This window comes from Pseudopipra pipra, chromosome 17 (genome assembly GCF_036250125.1).
Source record: "Pseudopipra pipra isolate bDixPip1 chromosome 17, bDixPip1.hap1, whole genome shotgun sequence".
Lineage (NCBI taxonomy): Eukaryota > Metazoa > Chordata > Aves > Passeriformes > Pipridae > Pseudopipra > Pseudopipra pipra.
This window is the reverse complement of record NC_087565.1, coordinates 1,722,298-1,736,099: the sequence shown is the minus strand read 5'-3', so window position 1 is coordinate 1,736,099 and position 13,802 is coordinate 1,722,298. Positions and strand designations below refer to the sequence as shown.

The window sequence follows — 13,802 nt, the reverse complement described above, 5'->3', positions numbered from 1 at the left end:
GACAGCACCGAGCGCAGGTGGTGGGGAAATGGCTCAAGCTGCAGAGCCGGGGAGAAGGCGGCGGCTGCGGGCGCTCGCAGCGGTACCGCGGCTGTACCGAGGTGTGCCCACCTGTGCCGGCCGAGCGACGGAGCCCCGCTCGCTTGTTTTTCCCTCTCGTCTCTGTCCGGGTGAGTTCCGTGCGGGTCCGCTGGCGCCGGGGCCGTGCCCAGCCCGGTGCCCTGCCCTGGCACCTCCGCCGGGCCCGGAGCATCCCGGGGTTTGGGCTGAGCTCCATGAGCCGCCTATCTCGGAGCGCCAGGCCGGGCCGGGCTGCGGAGGGAGAGCTGGAGATCGGCGGCAGCTTGAATGAAGTGTCCGTGTCAGAATCCTATCAGCGGCTTGCAGCTGGGGCCCGGGGAATCAGCGGCGAACAAAGGAAGCTGCGGGCGCTGCTCCTCGGTGAGATTGGCTCGGTTCGTTAAACGGACAGCGATGGATCTTCTGTTAAAAACGAAAACTGGGTTTTATTCTGTAACTGCATATGCTGGTTCTTAGCTGGCAGGTGATTCAGATTAGATCTGAATAACAACAAAGGTGAGGTTGAGTTTGTGTTGCTGTTATATCCGCGTTGTATAAACATCCAGGAGGAAGGCAGCGTGTGCCTGACAGCAGCGAGTGCTCTGCATGAACCAGACAGCCCAAAGTAATTCAGCTCCTGGTCTATAGCAGAAATTAGGTTGTTTGCTGCAGGCACGGTGGTTGTCTGGCTATTGTGCCTGGGTATGTTAAAAACCTTTTTGTCCCCTTTTATGCTGGTAGAATTTAGGCCTCAACTTCAGCAAGAGGGGTCTGCCTCTCACATCACCACTTTTTGGGCTCTTTGGAAATGGTGGCTTATGTGGTTGCTGATGCATATATTAATTTCATCTCCCCCCTTTTCCCACACCTTCTTCCCTCCCCGTTTTCACAAGGGCAAGTAACATTCTGTTTAATGCTTATCTGTGCAGGGAAGCTAGTGACTGCTTTCAGTATTTCACCACTTCCTGAGTCTGCTTCTATATAATGTTTCCTTTGCTTCAGGAAGCCATTGTATGTGCTCCATGCGTGAGCTGCTCCTCCTGTGTGGCTTTTGTACATAAATGTTATAGCCAGGGATCAGGGAGTAGTTTCTCACTCTGCTTCTGAAGAAATTGGGGAAAAAAGTTATATATTTAGTTTAAAAATTAGTATGCCTGTGACTGGACTCTTGATATTTAACAGTAGCGGTTCGAGCTTTCAGGAGTAATTTACAGTTGCGGGTGTTCTCGCGTATTTCACTTTAAACACTGATCACTGTGAGACCAGGCAGTGCTAAAAGCTCTGAGACTCATAAGTTTCTGTGTTTCAAAAACTCGCATGAGCCGGTTTGGGGAGATTGGAGGGGTTTTTGTTGTGTGTTTTATTGTTGTTTCGGATTTTTAATTTTTTTTTAGTTGGTGCGAAAATGAAAGAGCTTGTTTGTGGGCAGTTGAATACTGTATCATTGACAATAAAATACTTAGTTTTCAGAACTTTTTGTTACGTAGTCCTTAACTGTTTCAGAAGGTTTGGTGAACAGCTCTCAGTGTGGACAGAAACAAATATGATTGATCTTGTTGCTTTGTGCATGAAATCTCCCTAAAAGTTGTACCGGGGGAGAGGGGGGCCAAGTGCAGGATCACATCACATGGCGTGGGTTTTTTTCCCCAGAAGGTGTTTCAGCTGACTCTTATTAGCAATACATTTAAGAGTCATGGCATTAAGATACTGCAATAGTCAGATACAGTTTCCTTTTTCTTTTTTCCTGGTAGAATTTTCCTAGTACGTATCCAGGCCCACAAAGTTAAGATCTGAACTTTTGATGTTAAAAACGTACAGGTGAGATCAGTCTTGCCTCTTGCTCTCCCAACAAATGTATTCCACCCATACTCTTGAGCATCAGGGAAGATGATGTTCCCTTTTGCTTGGCCTTGGTAGGTATCCTTTCATTCCAGATATTGAAATTTAGCAGATATGTTCAATAGCTGTTAGACTCTGCTGTACTGTGTTAGGATGTGACCACCAGCATAGAGATCCTGGAATGCATTTCTATCAAGATGAGGTGTAGAACATTCTGTTCTTTTGTAATTCCCAGCCCGTTTTTGCTGTTGGATGCTAATAATATTCACTCTTCTTGTCAGGTGAAATAAACTTACTTGATAATCAATTTACTTCACACCAAGCCTTTTGTACATTTAAGTTGTGCTGTTTATTCTTCTGTTTCAGCAAAGCCCAAACTGCCATAAAATTAAATGCCATAATTTCTCTCTTCTTGCCCATACAGGCAGCTGAAGAAGTTAGATGAAGACAGTTTAACCAAACAACCTGAAGAAGTGTTTGATGTACTGGAGAAGCTTGGAGAAGGGTACGTGTTCTGTTCAATGGGCCCAATGTACATGTCTCTGAGGACAAATCTATGTAATGGGGGGGTGTTCAGTGATCTCTGCTGTTTCATTTTTGTTGTGAGCTTATTTCTGCAAAGGTACGTACTAACATAGTGACAGTGTTTGGTTAGTAACAGAGTAAAGAATTTGTTTCCCAAGAGTGTGATATCTTAATCCAAACAGTAGCTTATGGCTCAGCAGTAGGGAGTTGAAGCATTGTTGAAAAATGCCAGCCTGGAGTTGATTGAACCCTGTGGGAACTCAAGAGGTTTTGTAGTTGATCCTGGGTACCTCTTGTGGGAGATCTGCCTGGTGGAAGTGAACTTCAGTAGCATTGTGCCACTTGATGAGGCAGAGCAGCATGGGAACAGTCAGTGAGTGACGTATTTGCTGCCTTAAGCAGTTCATTTGGAAAAACTGAGTTATAAATCTGCTTGGCTGCTGTATGAAAGAAGCTGCAAATAAGAATGATAATATCTGACCAGGGCTGTAGTTCTTACTGATGCTCAGATTGTACTGTATGCTGGAAAGAGAGAATTTTATTTGTTGGATTTGTGCAAAAGGCCATTCCAAAGCCATGGTCAATGTCATAATGGTTGGCTCTTTTCTCACCATCTCAATGTGCTGTGACTTATTTGTATTACAGTATTTAGAAACTAGCGGAATGATTACATTAAAATACAAAATATTTTTAACAGAAGGATATGTTTTCCCCGATGGTTACACTTGCAAAAAGCAAAGCTATAATATTTGCATTTTTAAAATGTCAGTGCATTTCAGTGTTTGTTTCATGTTTTGTTTCCTAGCTCCTATGGCAGTGTGTTCAAAGCCATTCATAAAGAAACGGGTCAAGTTGTTGCAATTAAACAAGTTCCTGTGGAATCTGACCTGCAAGAGATTATAAAGGAAATATCCATAATGCAGCAATGTGACAGGTAAGTGTGTGCTGCAAACCCCATCATCAGGATGCAAGGAAAAATGTCGCCTGTGATCTGGCACTTCATCAAATAAAAGCCGTGATGTTGCCTTAAATGTTTTTTAAAAGGCTGGACTTGAACAATCAAGTTACCTCGTATCAGCTGAGTCATGTTAACTGACCGTTTGGGTAGTGCAAAGGTAAGACAACAAAAATTCAGCTTGCAGCAAGAGAGCACTCAGTGGAATAACCCTGCACTTGCTGCCGCGGTTCTGCCCGTGCTTGCTGAGCAGTGGTAACTTGATTGTGTGCTAAACAGCAGCTCCTGCCTCCACAGGGGGGGATGGCTTCTAAACAAGATGTAGAAAACTCTTAGAAGAAGGTTTTTTTTTTGGTTTTGTTTTTAAGGGGCACGTGGATGGGAGCCACTAACGCATGACTGCTCTTGCATGTGCACGACCTACGTGCTCGGGTGGCAGGACTGTCCTTCCCGGCTGTTTTCTGCCTGTGCAGGCTCCAGTGCAGGACCAGCTGATCTGAGCATCCCCAGAATAACTTGCTGGCAGCTCTGCTGATGGGCTGATGGTTGGCTCTCTGGGCTGTCTTTGCATGTTTTTATGGGAAAAGATGCTGCAGTGACTTAGCTAATGAAGAGCTTCTGGGTAGGGAAGACCCTGTCAAAGTGTGCCGAAGGCTGAAGGTTTAAAATACACTCATTTCTTCTGGTCTTATGAATCTGGCCTTAAAAACACTACTTTGAAGGACTTGAGGCATGGAAAGCCATTTAAAATAAATTACATGAGCAGTATAAAACTGTGGTCCCACTTGCTCTTATTGCACTCCACTCTCCCTGTCTGTAAATGCAGGTGAGTGGGGGCAGACAGCAAAATGTAACTTGAATGGAAATTTCTTGTGAAAAATTTTACTGTGTAACTTGGAAAGCATTACTAGGTGTCTCTTAAATTAAATATTAATATCTTAAGGCCTAAAATGAGACCTTACAGTTGTGAACAGCAGAGGGAGTGAATCACTGGAGCATCACATTTTCTGTGCAAGCATAATGGGACACTGCAGTGTGACTGACCTGCTAGTTTTTGGTTTTTCATTAGAAAACGTTCATCAGAGAATAGATTAAACACACTTTTGTTCCTTAGCTCCATTCCCATAAAATCAGGGACATTCTTTCTGTTAGTTTCAGCTTTACCTTTTCCAGAGAACAGATGGTTTTTCAGACCAATGTACTTTACTAGGTTGTTTGTTTTTTTGTGCAACCAAATAGCTCACAGAGAGACAGTTGTACTGAGATCCTAAAATATATCCTGGGCTAAACTGTAGAAACAAATAGGTGCATGTAGCAATGGGGGAACATTCCTTTTAATGAACACGATAGCTGTTTTCCAACGAATTGTGGACTTTATTTAATGTTTCCATTTGGTGGCAAATGCTCTGCAGCAGCTTTACCAGGGACTGCTGTGGCACGTTTCCCATTCCCTTTTCCTGCCTTCCTGCTTGCCCCAGCACTGACCCTGTTGTAACCCTGTCCAGGGGGTTAAACCAGACTGAAGGCTAATCGCTCCTCATTTCCGCAGGATTTGTTGTCTGACAGTTTAGCTCCCTGAAGTGACTTACTGGCAGGTCATATGAGCAGTGGGAACAGGCTTGGCAGGACTGTGGTAGCCCTGTGTGGGTTCAGGGTGGTTTGGAACACTTTTGATCAGGGTTTCAGTGGCATTTCAGCGCTGAGTTAACATCCTTAAGGGTTCTGCAGTGTATCGTGCTTATTCAGTGATGCTGATTACTGGTATTTGACCCTTTGTTTTCTTCTTTCTTTCACATTTCGTAGTCCTCATGTGGTGAAATATTATGGCAGCTATTTTAAGAACACAGACCTGTGGATAGTGATGGAATACTGCGGCGCTGGATCCGTGTCTGACATTATTCGGTTACGAAACAAAACTGTACGTCCTCTCTCCTTTGAATGTATGGATGGGAAGTGTGGGTGTCCAGCAGCTCAAGGAAATTCTTACAGTGTTCAATGCCTGACAACCATTTGCCATAACTTGTGGTGCAGGTCCCTTGCTCCTCTGAAATTGAGAAAGGGTGATTCCATTGACTGAGTTTTGGTTATCTGGATAATTTAATCAGGGGAGCAGATTTGGGTGTGTTGGCTTTCCTGAAAAGCCAGACTCATTCCAAGTAAGCCTCCAGTTTGCCCTACTTTGGTTATTGCAGAATAGGAATTACAAGTTGGGGAAGGGTTATGGTATGTGAAATGTGGTAGGTGTGTATGTGTATGCTGATTGTAATCTAATTTGCTACACAATGCTGTAAGTCACAAACTAATTCCCCATTAGTGTGGCATCCTTTAGTGAAGGCAATTAAATAGCAGTTAGTGAATCTCAGTAACATACAGACCAAAGCACAACAGTGCTGTGCCTCAGCACTGCCAGGTTGGCAGCAACTCTTCTCTTCTTTAGCTCACAGAGGAGGAAATTGCTACAATAGTGCAGTCGACCCTGAAAGGACTCGAGTACCTGCATTTTATGAGGAAAATACACAGGGACATCAAAGCTGGAAATATATTGCTAAATACAGAGGGACATGCTAAACTTGCAGACTTTGGAGTGGCAGGACAACTTACAGTAAGTAAAACCAAGATGTTTGTGTGCATTTCAGTTTGTCTTTTTAATCTGTGTGTGAGTGTGATGGGCTTGTGGAGGCTGAGAAACTGTTCATAGCTGTTGTTTAGCACTTCACATCAGCATAATGAGATTGTAAACTAGTGACAGACTAGAGCAGAGCTTGCTCTGTGGAAGCTGTAATACCTGAGTAATGGTTTGCAATACCATTTGCTGTTTTCTTCGGGATATTTTTAACTTCTGTGAGGACATTCCAATTCCTCTTTGCAGCCCTCCATATCCCAGTCCTGCTGAGCCTAATAATGTGTGTGCATGCAAGATAATTAGGGTGATAATTCACTAAGGAGTGTTTGTGGCTAATACAGTTGCCACTGTCTGACTCTTTATCCTTCTCTTCTTCTCAGGACACCATGGCAAAGCGGAACACAGTTATAGGGACCCCATTTTGGATGGCTCCAGAAGTGATTCAGGAAATTGGGTATAATTGTGTTGCAGACATCTGGTCTCTGGGAATCACTGCAATAGAAATGGCTGAAGGCAAGCCACCATATGCAGATATTCATCCCATGAGGGTAAGGACTGTGGCCTCTTAAAATGTATTGCTGTATGGAAAGGGTTTGCTGTTGCAGGTGGCTGAGTAACATACCAGCATGCCATTTGCTTTTAATTTAGTGCAAGTTGTTTGTTTTCTACCAGTTTTTTGTAGTGTTGATTAAACGAAAAACAGGTCAAGAAGAATCTGCATGGGAAGAAAAAAAATCACAATCCTGTTCTGTTAAGACAGAGCTGAAGCTTGGTGTTGGGTATGAAGAAACATATTTTCAGCTGGATTATCCAAAGTGTTCTGTTTTTTTTTTTTTTTATGAAAGCACAATTTTTTAAGATTTGACATTAGCATATTCATACCTTTTGGGGCACATAATGGCCCAGCCAGATGTAAGCACCTAGTGAGAAAAGTCTGTTTTCTTGCTACTTGATCCCTCTGAGCAGATTTGTGTGTAATATTGGCACAAACTCTTCAGAAGCAGCAAACTTGACAATGTCCATCATCCTTCAGTGCCAGTGAGTGTTTGGGTGTGTTTATATTGTGTTGTTGGAACGTTTTAAGCTTTGTTTGGAAATCTGGAATATTCCTTTGCTTTCAGGCAATTTTCATGATTCCCACCAACCCACCCCCAACGTTCCGGAAACCAGAGCTCTGGTCAGACAGTTTTACTGACTTTGTGAAACAGTGTCTTGTGAAGAGCCCAGAGCAACGTGCCACTGCAACACAACTTCTGCAGGTCTGCCTTTTCTTACAAGAACATAATAAGCTCTAGAGAAGCCTTGCCAGGGTAGGCAGTGCTGTGTGGCTGTTGGGATGTTTGGTTTCCTTTCTTGCTGCTCCTGTTCACTACAGGTTTTACTTTTTAATATCTCAGTTTTAAAAATCTCACACTCAACTTCAGCTTTTCACTTCTTCTCTGAGAACCAGTCCAACTTCCTTTGTCTACCCTGGGTTGTTTATGTTTTGGCTTTTGGAGTTTGATGTTGGTTTTGTTTGGTTTTGTTTTACTTTCAAATTCTCACCAGCACTGCCAAAAAACTTAAAACACTAAACAGGGGAGGCTAAATGAAAGTGGTTGCTCAGAATGGTCTAGGCATGGAAATGGTCTGTGTAACTGGTTCTTGACAGCTAAGCTGCTAAGGAGAGAAGTAATCAGAGCTGTGGAGGGGGGAATGAGCCCAAGGTCTCACAGCAGCAGTGCCCTTGCAGCATGATCTCGTTTGGAGGGTGGGATGTCTCCTTCCTGTGCCAGACAGAAGTACTGGATTGTTATTTCAGTCATGTTTCGAGTTAAACCTTAATTTAATTTGAAGTAGGCCCCAGTAATAGCCTTTCACTGTTACACCTTGCTTCAGATGCAGTGCTTATTTGTTTTTAAAATACTTCTCAGCATCCATTTGTTAAAAGTGCCAAAGGAGTCTCAATCCTGCGAGACCTGATTAACGAAGCCATGGACATCAAGCTGAAACGTCAGGAGGCTCAGCAGCGTGAGCTGGATCAAGAGGATGAAGAAAATTCAGTGAGTATTTAATAGTAACAGTGTACAAAGTCCAGACTCTAAGGCTTAGCTGCTCTGGTTTTTTGGTTTTGCAATATTTTGTTCAATTGCCAGTGGATTTGACTTAGTTCTGGAGTTTTCTGCTTTGTGACTGTTTAACCTGGTGCTTGGTCCCTGCTCAATCTATATTTGGGTGGGATAGGCAGCATGTGTGGCTTACAGTCCACCTTATAGACCTGTGATTGAGCAGGGCTACAAAGAACTGTATGCAGAAGACTTGATACATTTTCCCAGTTGGATTATATTGTTTATGCAGTAGTGAGAATTTTTCATTGTGGATTCAGGTCTTAGACTGCTCTGCTAGTATAAAATGATGATATCATCTGTGATGCACTATGATATAAGTATGTTGTGTTGTTTTACTATTGTTGTGCTTTAGAACCTCCCTTATAGAAACTTTCTTCTACACAAGAGCAACCGACAGAAGCCTGAGGTGAGGGCATGGGAAGTGTTCAGGGGATTGCTGTGAATTGCAGTTCAGCTCCTTGTTTCAGTGGTTACAGCATGTGAATTTGGAAAGCATGTTGAAAGCTGGTTTTTGAGCCTCTGCCTGCTTCAACCTGAATAAATGAAATGGGCAACACCAGGCGTTGTGTGCCAGCCCTGTTCAGGGGTTACACTTGAACAGCATGGTCCACAGTGTCTGTGCTGAACACATTCTTCATCTGGTTTTCCAGTCTAGGGCTGCATATTTATTCAGTGTGGATGTAACTTTATGGGTTATGTTGCCACAATGTCGACTCTGCAAGTATTGTCCCTACCCTGAGTATTGTCCCCACTCTCTCTTCTGCATTTCTGACTGGTCTGGGGTCACGTTGCTGAGAGGTGGTGTCTGTGTAGCAGAGTTGAGTCGTCTCTGTTGGTCTGTGTGTTTTCCCAGAGCTTGTCTGCTCCATGTCTGTGAGCAGAAGAGCATTCCCAAGCACTTCCCAAGCACTGTGGAAACTTCTGCTGTGCTCCTTTGTTAAATGACGTGTAGCAAACAAATTTATTGCTTCCTCTCACCCACTCATCTCCACATAAAACTGCTTTTCCTCCATTAACACCTTGTGTAGTTTTCTCCTCTCTTGCTGCTGGTTTTGAGGTTGGGAAGTAAATTTTGTAGATGTTGTTGACACAGCAGATAAAATGCTGGGAACACCATGGAGGGGTTTACTTCTTCCTTTCCATGACAGTGAGGTGGAGTATTGCAGCTTGGTGTGCAGTGCCTGTGTTTTCCCTCTTACACTAACACACATCTGTAAGGCCGTGGTCACACATCAAAAATGTGAACTTCATCCTTAGAACAACACTAAATTGAGCATCTCATCTAAGGTGAGATGCCTAAAAACTCTACTCTAAACCTAGAAAGTGACTTGTGTTCCTGCAGTTGGACAGCTGGTCCACATTTCCAAGAAACTAAATGGATTGTGGAAATTTTGACCTTATTCTTTGTTAAATCCTACTCACAATATACACTTAGTGAAGCACCTCTGGCTACCTCTGGCTAAGGTAACTCTCTACCAGGAAGTTGTTCCACCAGAATTTATTTGAAGAGCTTGTGTTTTCCTACAAAGTCAGTCTCTTAAGCCTTGACAGCAGTTAATTCCAACTACTTTAGTATTAGTGCCTGTTAACAAATGGAAAGATAAAAAATAATTTTCAGTGAAAAAAAATTACTAAACTTTGGTAATTTATTTGAATCCTTTTCAAAGATTTGCAAATGCAGCTCATTTTTCTTCAGTGCTTCTGAAATTTATAGCAAGTAAAACTACCTAAATGCTAGAGATAGGGGGAAAAAAAAGTAGGGTGAGGGTTTTCTTTCCATGTGCCACAAACACTGCAGACTTAGACCTGTTGCTGTCATTAAATAATGACTCCTCAGTGAACTGTAGCACTTGAGATAGTGGTTTGAGGTCAGCTCTTAAAACTGGCTGCATGAATAGAAACACTAATGACTGAACAAGTGTTGTAATCTACTCTTACAGGCACATCACCAGGTCAGAAATGAGAAAATGAGATACAACTTGCACTGAGAAGCTTCTGCTGATTATTTTATCTGTTCTCTTATTTATCATGCTGGCAGAAAAGTATGAAGACTTTTCATTACCTGTTTGGAGATGACAGGGAGAGAACTAAGTGCATAAACCAAATGTGGCTCCTGTGTGTGTGTGTGTGTGTGTAAAAACCTCTGAATTAGTGAGCCCTGCCAGTGTCCTTGGAGACAGACATTCCTCGTGGGACTTCACCACCAGCAGTAAAATATGTATTTATGGCATCTTTGTACAGGAGGAAGATGAAACCGATTCAGGCACCATGGTGAGGGCAAGTGGAGATGAAACTGGAACCATAAGAGCTGTGAACACCATGAGTGACGGAGCCAACACCATGATAGAACACGATGGCACCTTGGAGTCCCAGCTGGGTACAATGGTCATAAACACGGAAGAGGAAGAGGAGGAGGGCACCATGAAAAGTAAGAGAACATCTCTGACTTCTAGAATATTCCTTAAGACTTCATGTGGGCTATTCTATATATTGCCAGCCTGCTTTGATGTTTTTGGTAGCTTGTGTCTTTTGGTTGTAGGAAGCTAAAACTTTTAGATCAATGCCCTCTGGCAGTAGAGAAGCCTTTCAGGATCCAAGTTTCATTCTTTTTAGTCTTGCACTTGGTGTAGCTGATGACTTGTGCACAATTTCCAGAAGTTTCTGTGCTGATTGAATAAGATCTGATTCTAGGTGGTAATTTTTTTTGGTCAGTTCTTTCTCGCTTGTTTTGTCTTTCTCACAGAATATAGAGGAGGGGGATTCCAGCAGAGGGTTAATCAAAAAACTTGTGCTGCTTTACATGATGATCTGGCTGTATCCTGGCATCTGAAAGCAGCAAGTCTGTGTCAGGACTGATGCATCCAATGAAGATTCATGAAATGACAAATATCTTTCAGGTTTCCAGCACAGCAGGACAGGCAGCGGGAGGAGCTGGCATCTCTCTAGAGTGGTGTGTTTCTTTAGTGTTACTCTAATCACTGAGGACAACTGAATGAGCTGTGTGTTGCTGTTTGAGACATTTCAAGTTCTGCCCTAAAACAGGAAAGCTTACTAAAGCTACAAACCTTGCCTTAGGATGTAAGATTTAAAATGATGTGACTGATAGTCTATGGAAGACCTTACAGCTTGAGCTGGAAAAGAGTTGAAAATGTTTCTTTGATTAAAGAAAAATGGCAGGGAGAGCCTTCCTGGAAAAGTATGACTAGAAGAAAAGGAATCTTTTCTGAATTATGGATTCTCATAGAAATCCATTCCCACAGGTTTGTTAGCCTCACAGTCCTGAGGCAGAGGTAGTCAGGGATGACTCAGCTGGCCAGCAGGAATGTTTGTTTGCTCAAGGACTGAGGAAAATGCTGAGTGGGGGCTCAACAGTACTGAGATATGACCAGCACAGGCAAGGCTTGTTCTTTTGTCTCTTGCACTGCTCCCAAAGACTTCCTTGGCAATCTGGTTTTGAACCTTTAGCTCTAGTGATAGAGGAAAAAATTCTCAACAGGAGTTTGGAGAAATCCCTTCCTCAGGAATTTCTGTCTTGAAAGCTTCTTCCCTGTGGGGGCCCTCTGAAGCTTGTGGAAAGATATTGGGTTCAAGAGTGAAATTTCAGCAGAATCCCTTTAAAGAGTTTTCCAGACTCTGGCAAACACTGATTCATCACATTAAACCCCAGAGGTGTCAGCCCATGTGGCAGCTTGTGGCAACAAAGGCAACGGGCTGATGCTCTCAGGTGCTGTGGAACAAGGTCAGTCTAGCAGGGAGATGGATGGATGGATGCTTAGAGTAGCTAAACTGTCATCCCAAGAAAGGGATATTTGAACAGTATTAAATAAACCTGGTGAAGCTGCAGTTTCTCCTCAAAGAGCCAGCACTGTTACTTTCTCATCATCAGTGGGTATTGTTCCGTTCCATGGCTCACAGTCTTGGAGGTTTTGCTCTCTGCTGCTCCTGCACTGGCTGCCAACACTGTGTAAATAAAGTGTCTCAGAGTTTATCTCCCTGTGTTTGACACGTATTTATCTCCTCACTGTCTTCCTAAGACTGCAGCGCTTGTAACTCAAAAGCACCTAAGCTGTCTGTGAAGTGGAGTACAGAGGTTTGAGGAGATGCCTTTGATAGTATCTCTTGCAAGGACATGCTCTCGTTCTGAGCAGAATCAGTTATGAGGATGTAGCAATTCCTTCAGGCTCGTCTCTAACCTCAAGAGGGAGCTCCACAACAAGCTCCCACATCTCGAGGTCTCCGTGACTGGAAAATTCAAATTTTTATTTTAAACCCTCCTTGGACTTCAGGCTTCTTAAAAACACTCTGTTCTTCAGCTGCTGCTGTGTGACATGCTCAGGGCTGGGTGTGTGGCAGAGGTACTGGGGCAGCTGGAGGAGGCATTTGCAGATCCTGGGTGCGGGTGGTGGCTGACACAGGGACCACCTTCCACGTCCATGGGCTTCACAGAGCAACGTCTGATAAACCCCAGCTGCCCTCAGCACCCTCTGCTCCAGGTTCTGCTGCAGTTTAATAACTTGTAGCTTGATTCCAGGAAATCTAATGTTAATGAAAATGATCCTTAACACCTCATTCTGTTCCTTACTGCGTAGTATAACTGTGAAATGCTGGCTGCTGCACAGAGCAGCTCTTCTTGTTTTTGGGATGTGCTGCTGGGCAGTGTCTCTGAGCAGCTTGCCCTTTGTGAGAATTACCTATAGCTCCATTTTTCAGCTTTCCATTTCCATACTCATAACATTCAGTTAAATGGATTTAGCTGTAAAGCTCATCAGCCTGCTGCAGAACCCTCTGGAGCAAGTTCTCTTTGTAATCTGAAACATAAATGTAATAACACTGTTTGGAAACCACTGAGTTTGAAGAAGCTTTATTGATGCATATTTTTAAAGACATCTGTATTTATTTTTTTTTTTGCAGCTTGTGTTATGACTCACAATAGAGCCTATTTGAAGTCAATAAAAAACTTCTGATTGATGGCATTAGTAGGAGAATTTAACTTCCCTAGGTGTCTTGGGCTGTTTAACTGCAGGTTTCTGAGCTTGTGTTCTAGCCCTTCCTTCTAATTAAAAAAACATAAATCTGTATCTTGACTAGTTTTGTGTTTGGTTACCATAAAAAGTGTTTAGAGCATCGTATTTCAGTGTTTTACAGATAGGATTGTTTTAGAAATCTTCAGCAAACAACTTCCAATAGCCCTGAAAGTGCAAACAACTTCTAGTAGACTTCAAAGTGCATAAATCGATTTGTGACTTCTAAGGCTCAGAGGAAAAGCATTCCTAAACTCCTGTATTTTTACGTGGTAGGGGAAGTTTTGTTTTGCAGTCAATTGAGCCGTAATTGTGTTTGCCTAAATTCTTTTCATTTGCTTGGCTTTATTCTGGGCACTCAATATAAATAGTCAGGCAGCATTAAAAATGTCACTGTGACATTCTGTGACTCGTTTTGAAAGCACTCAAGTGATTGCCTGAAACCGCAGATACTGAATTGTGCCGTGACACATTTTAGTTCTAAATCGATGGCCAGCAGATTACTTATGGATTGCAGTTAAACTATTCCAGGAAAACTTAGAAGAGCTGTAGACGAGCAATGATTTGTAATAACAGGCATTTCCATTGTGCTGGAGAGCTGGAGAAACCGTTAATATGTCTGGAATCATCTTTTTAAAATTTTTCTGTGAGAGAATATATAATACTAGTAA

At 42.9% G+C, this 13,802-nt stretch overlaps 1 protein-coding gene across 3 annotated transcripts in view; it reads left to right on the top strand.

Annotated features, from left to right (window-relative positions):
• STK4 (serine/threonine kinase 4) overlaps positions 1-13,802 on the top strand; it is a 44,941-nt gene that overhangs the window by 237 nt on the left and 30,902 nt on the right. The window contains exons 1-10 of one of the 3 annotated variants that reach the window (XM_064673642.1): positions 479-576; positions 2,324-2,404; positions 3,230-3,358; positions 5,183-5,297; positions 5,817-5,981; positions 6,383-6,550; positions 7,124-7,261; positions 7,916-8,044; positions 8,463-8,516; positions 10,352-10,538. In XM_064673642.1, the coding sequence (XP_064529712.1) occupies positions 3,342-3,358; positions 5,183-5,297; positions 5,817-5,981; positions 6,383-6,550; positions 7,124-7,261; positions 7,916-8,044; positions 8,463-8,516; positions 10,352-10,538 (973 nt within the window). In that variant the 5' untranslated portion in view covers positions 479-576; positions 2,324-2,404; positions 3,230-3,341. Of the gene's footprint in view, positions 1-478; positions 577-2,323; positions 2,405-3,229; positions 3,359-5,182; positions 5,298-5,816; positions 5,982-6,382; positions 6,551-7,123; positions 7,262-7,915; positions 8,045-8,462; positions 8,517-10,351; positions 10,539-13,802 lie in introns of those variants that run through there. The other 2 variants (XM_064673640.1, XM_064673641.1) reach the window with 2 other exon arrangements.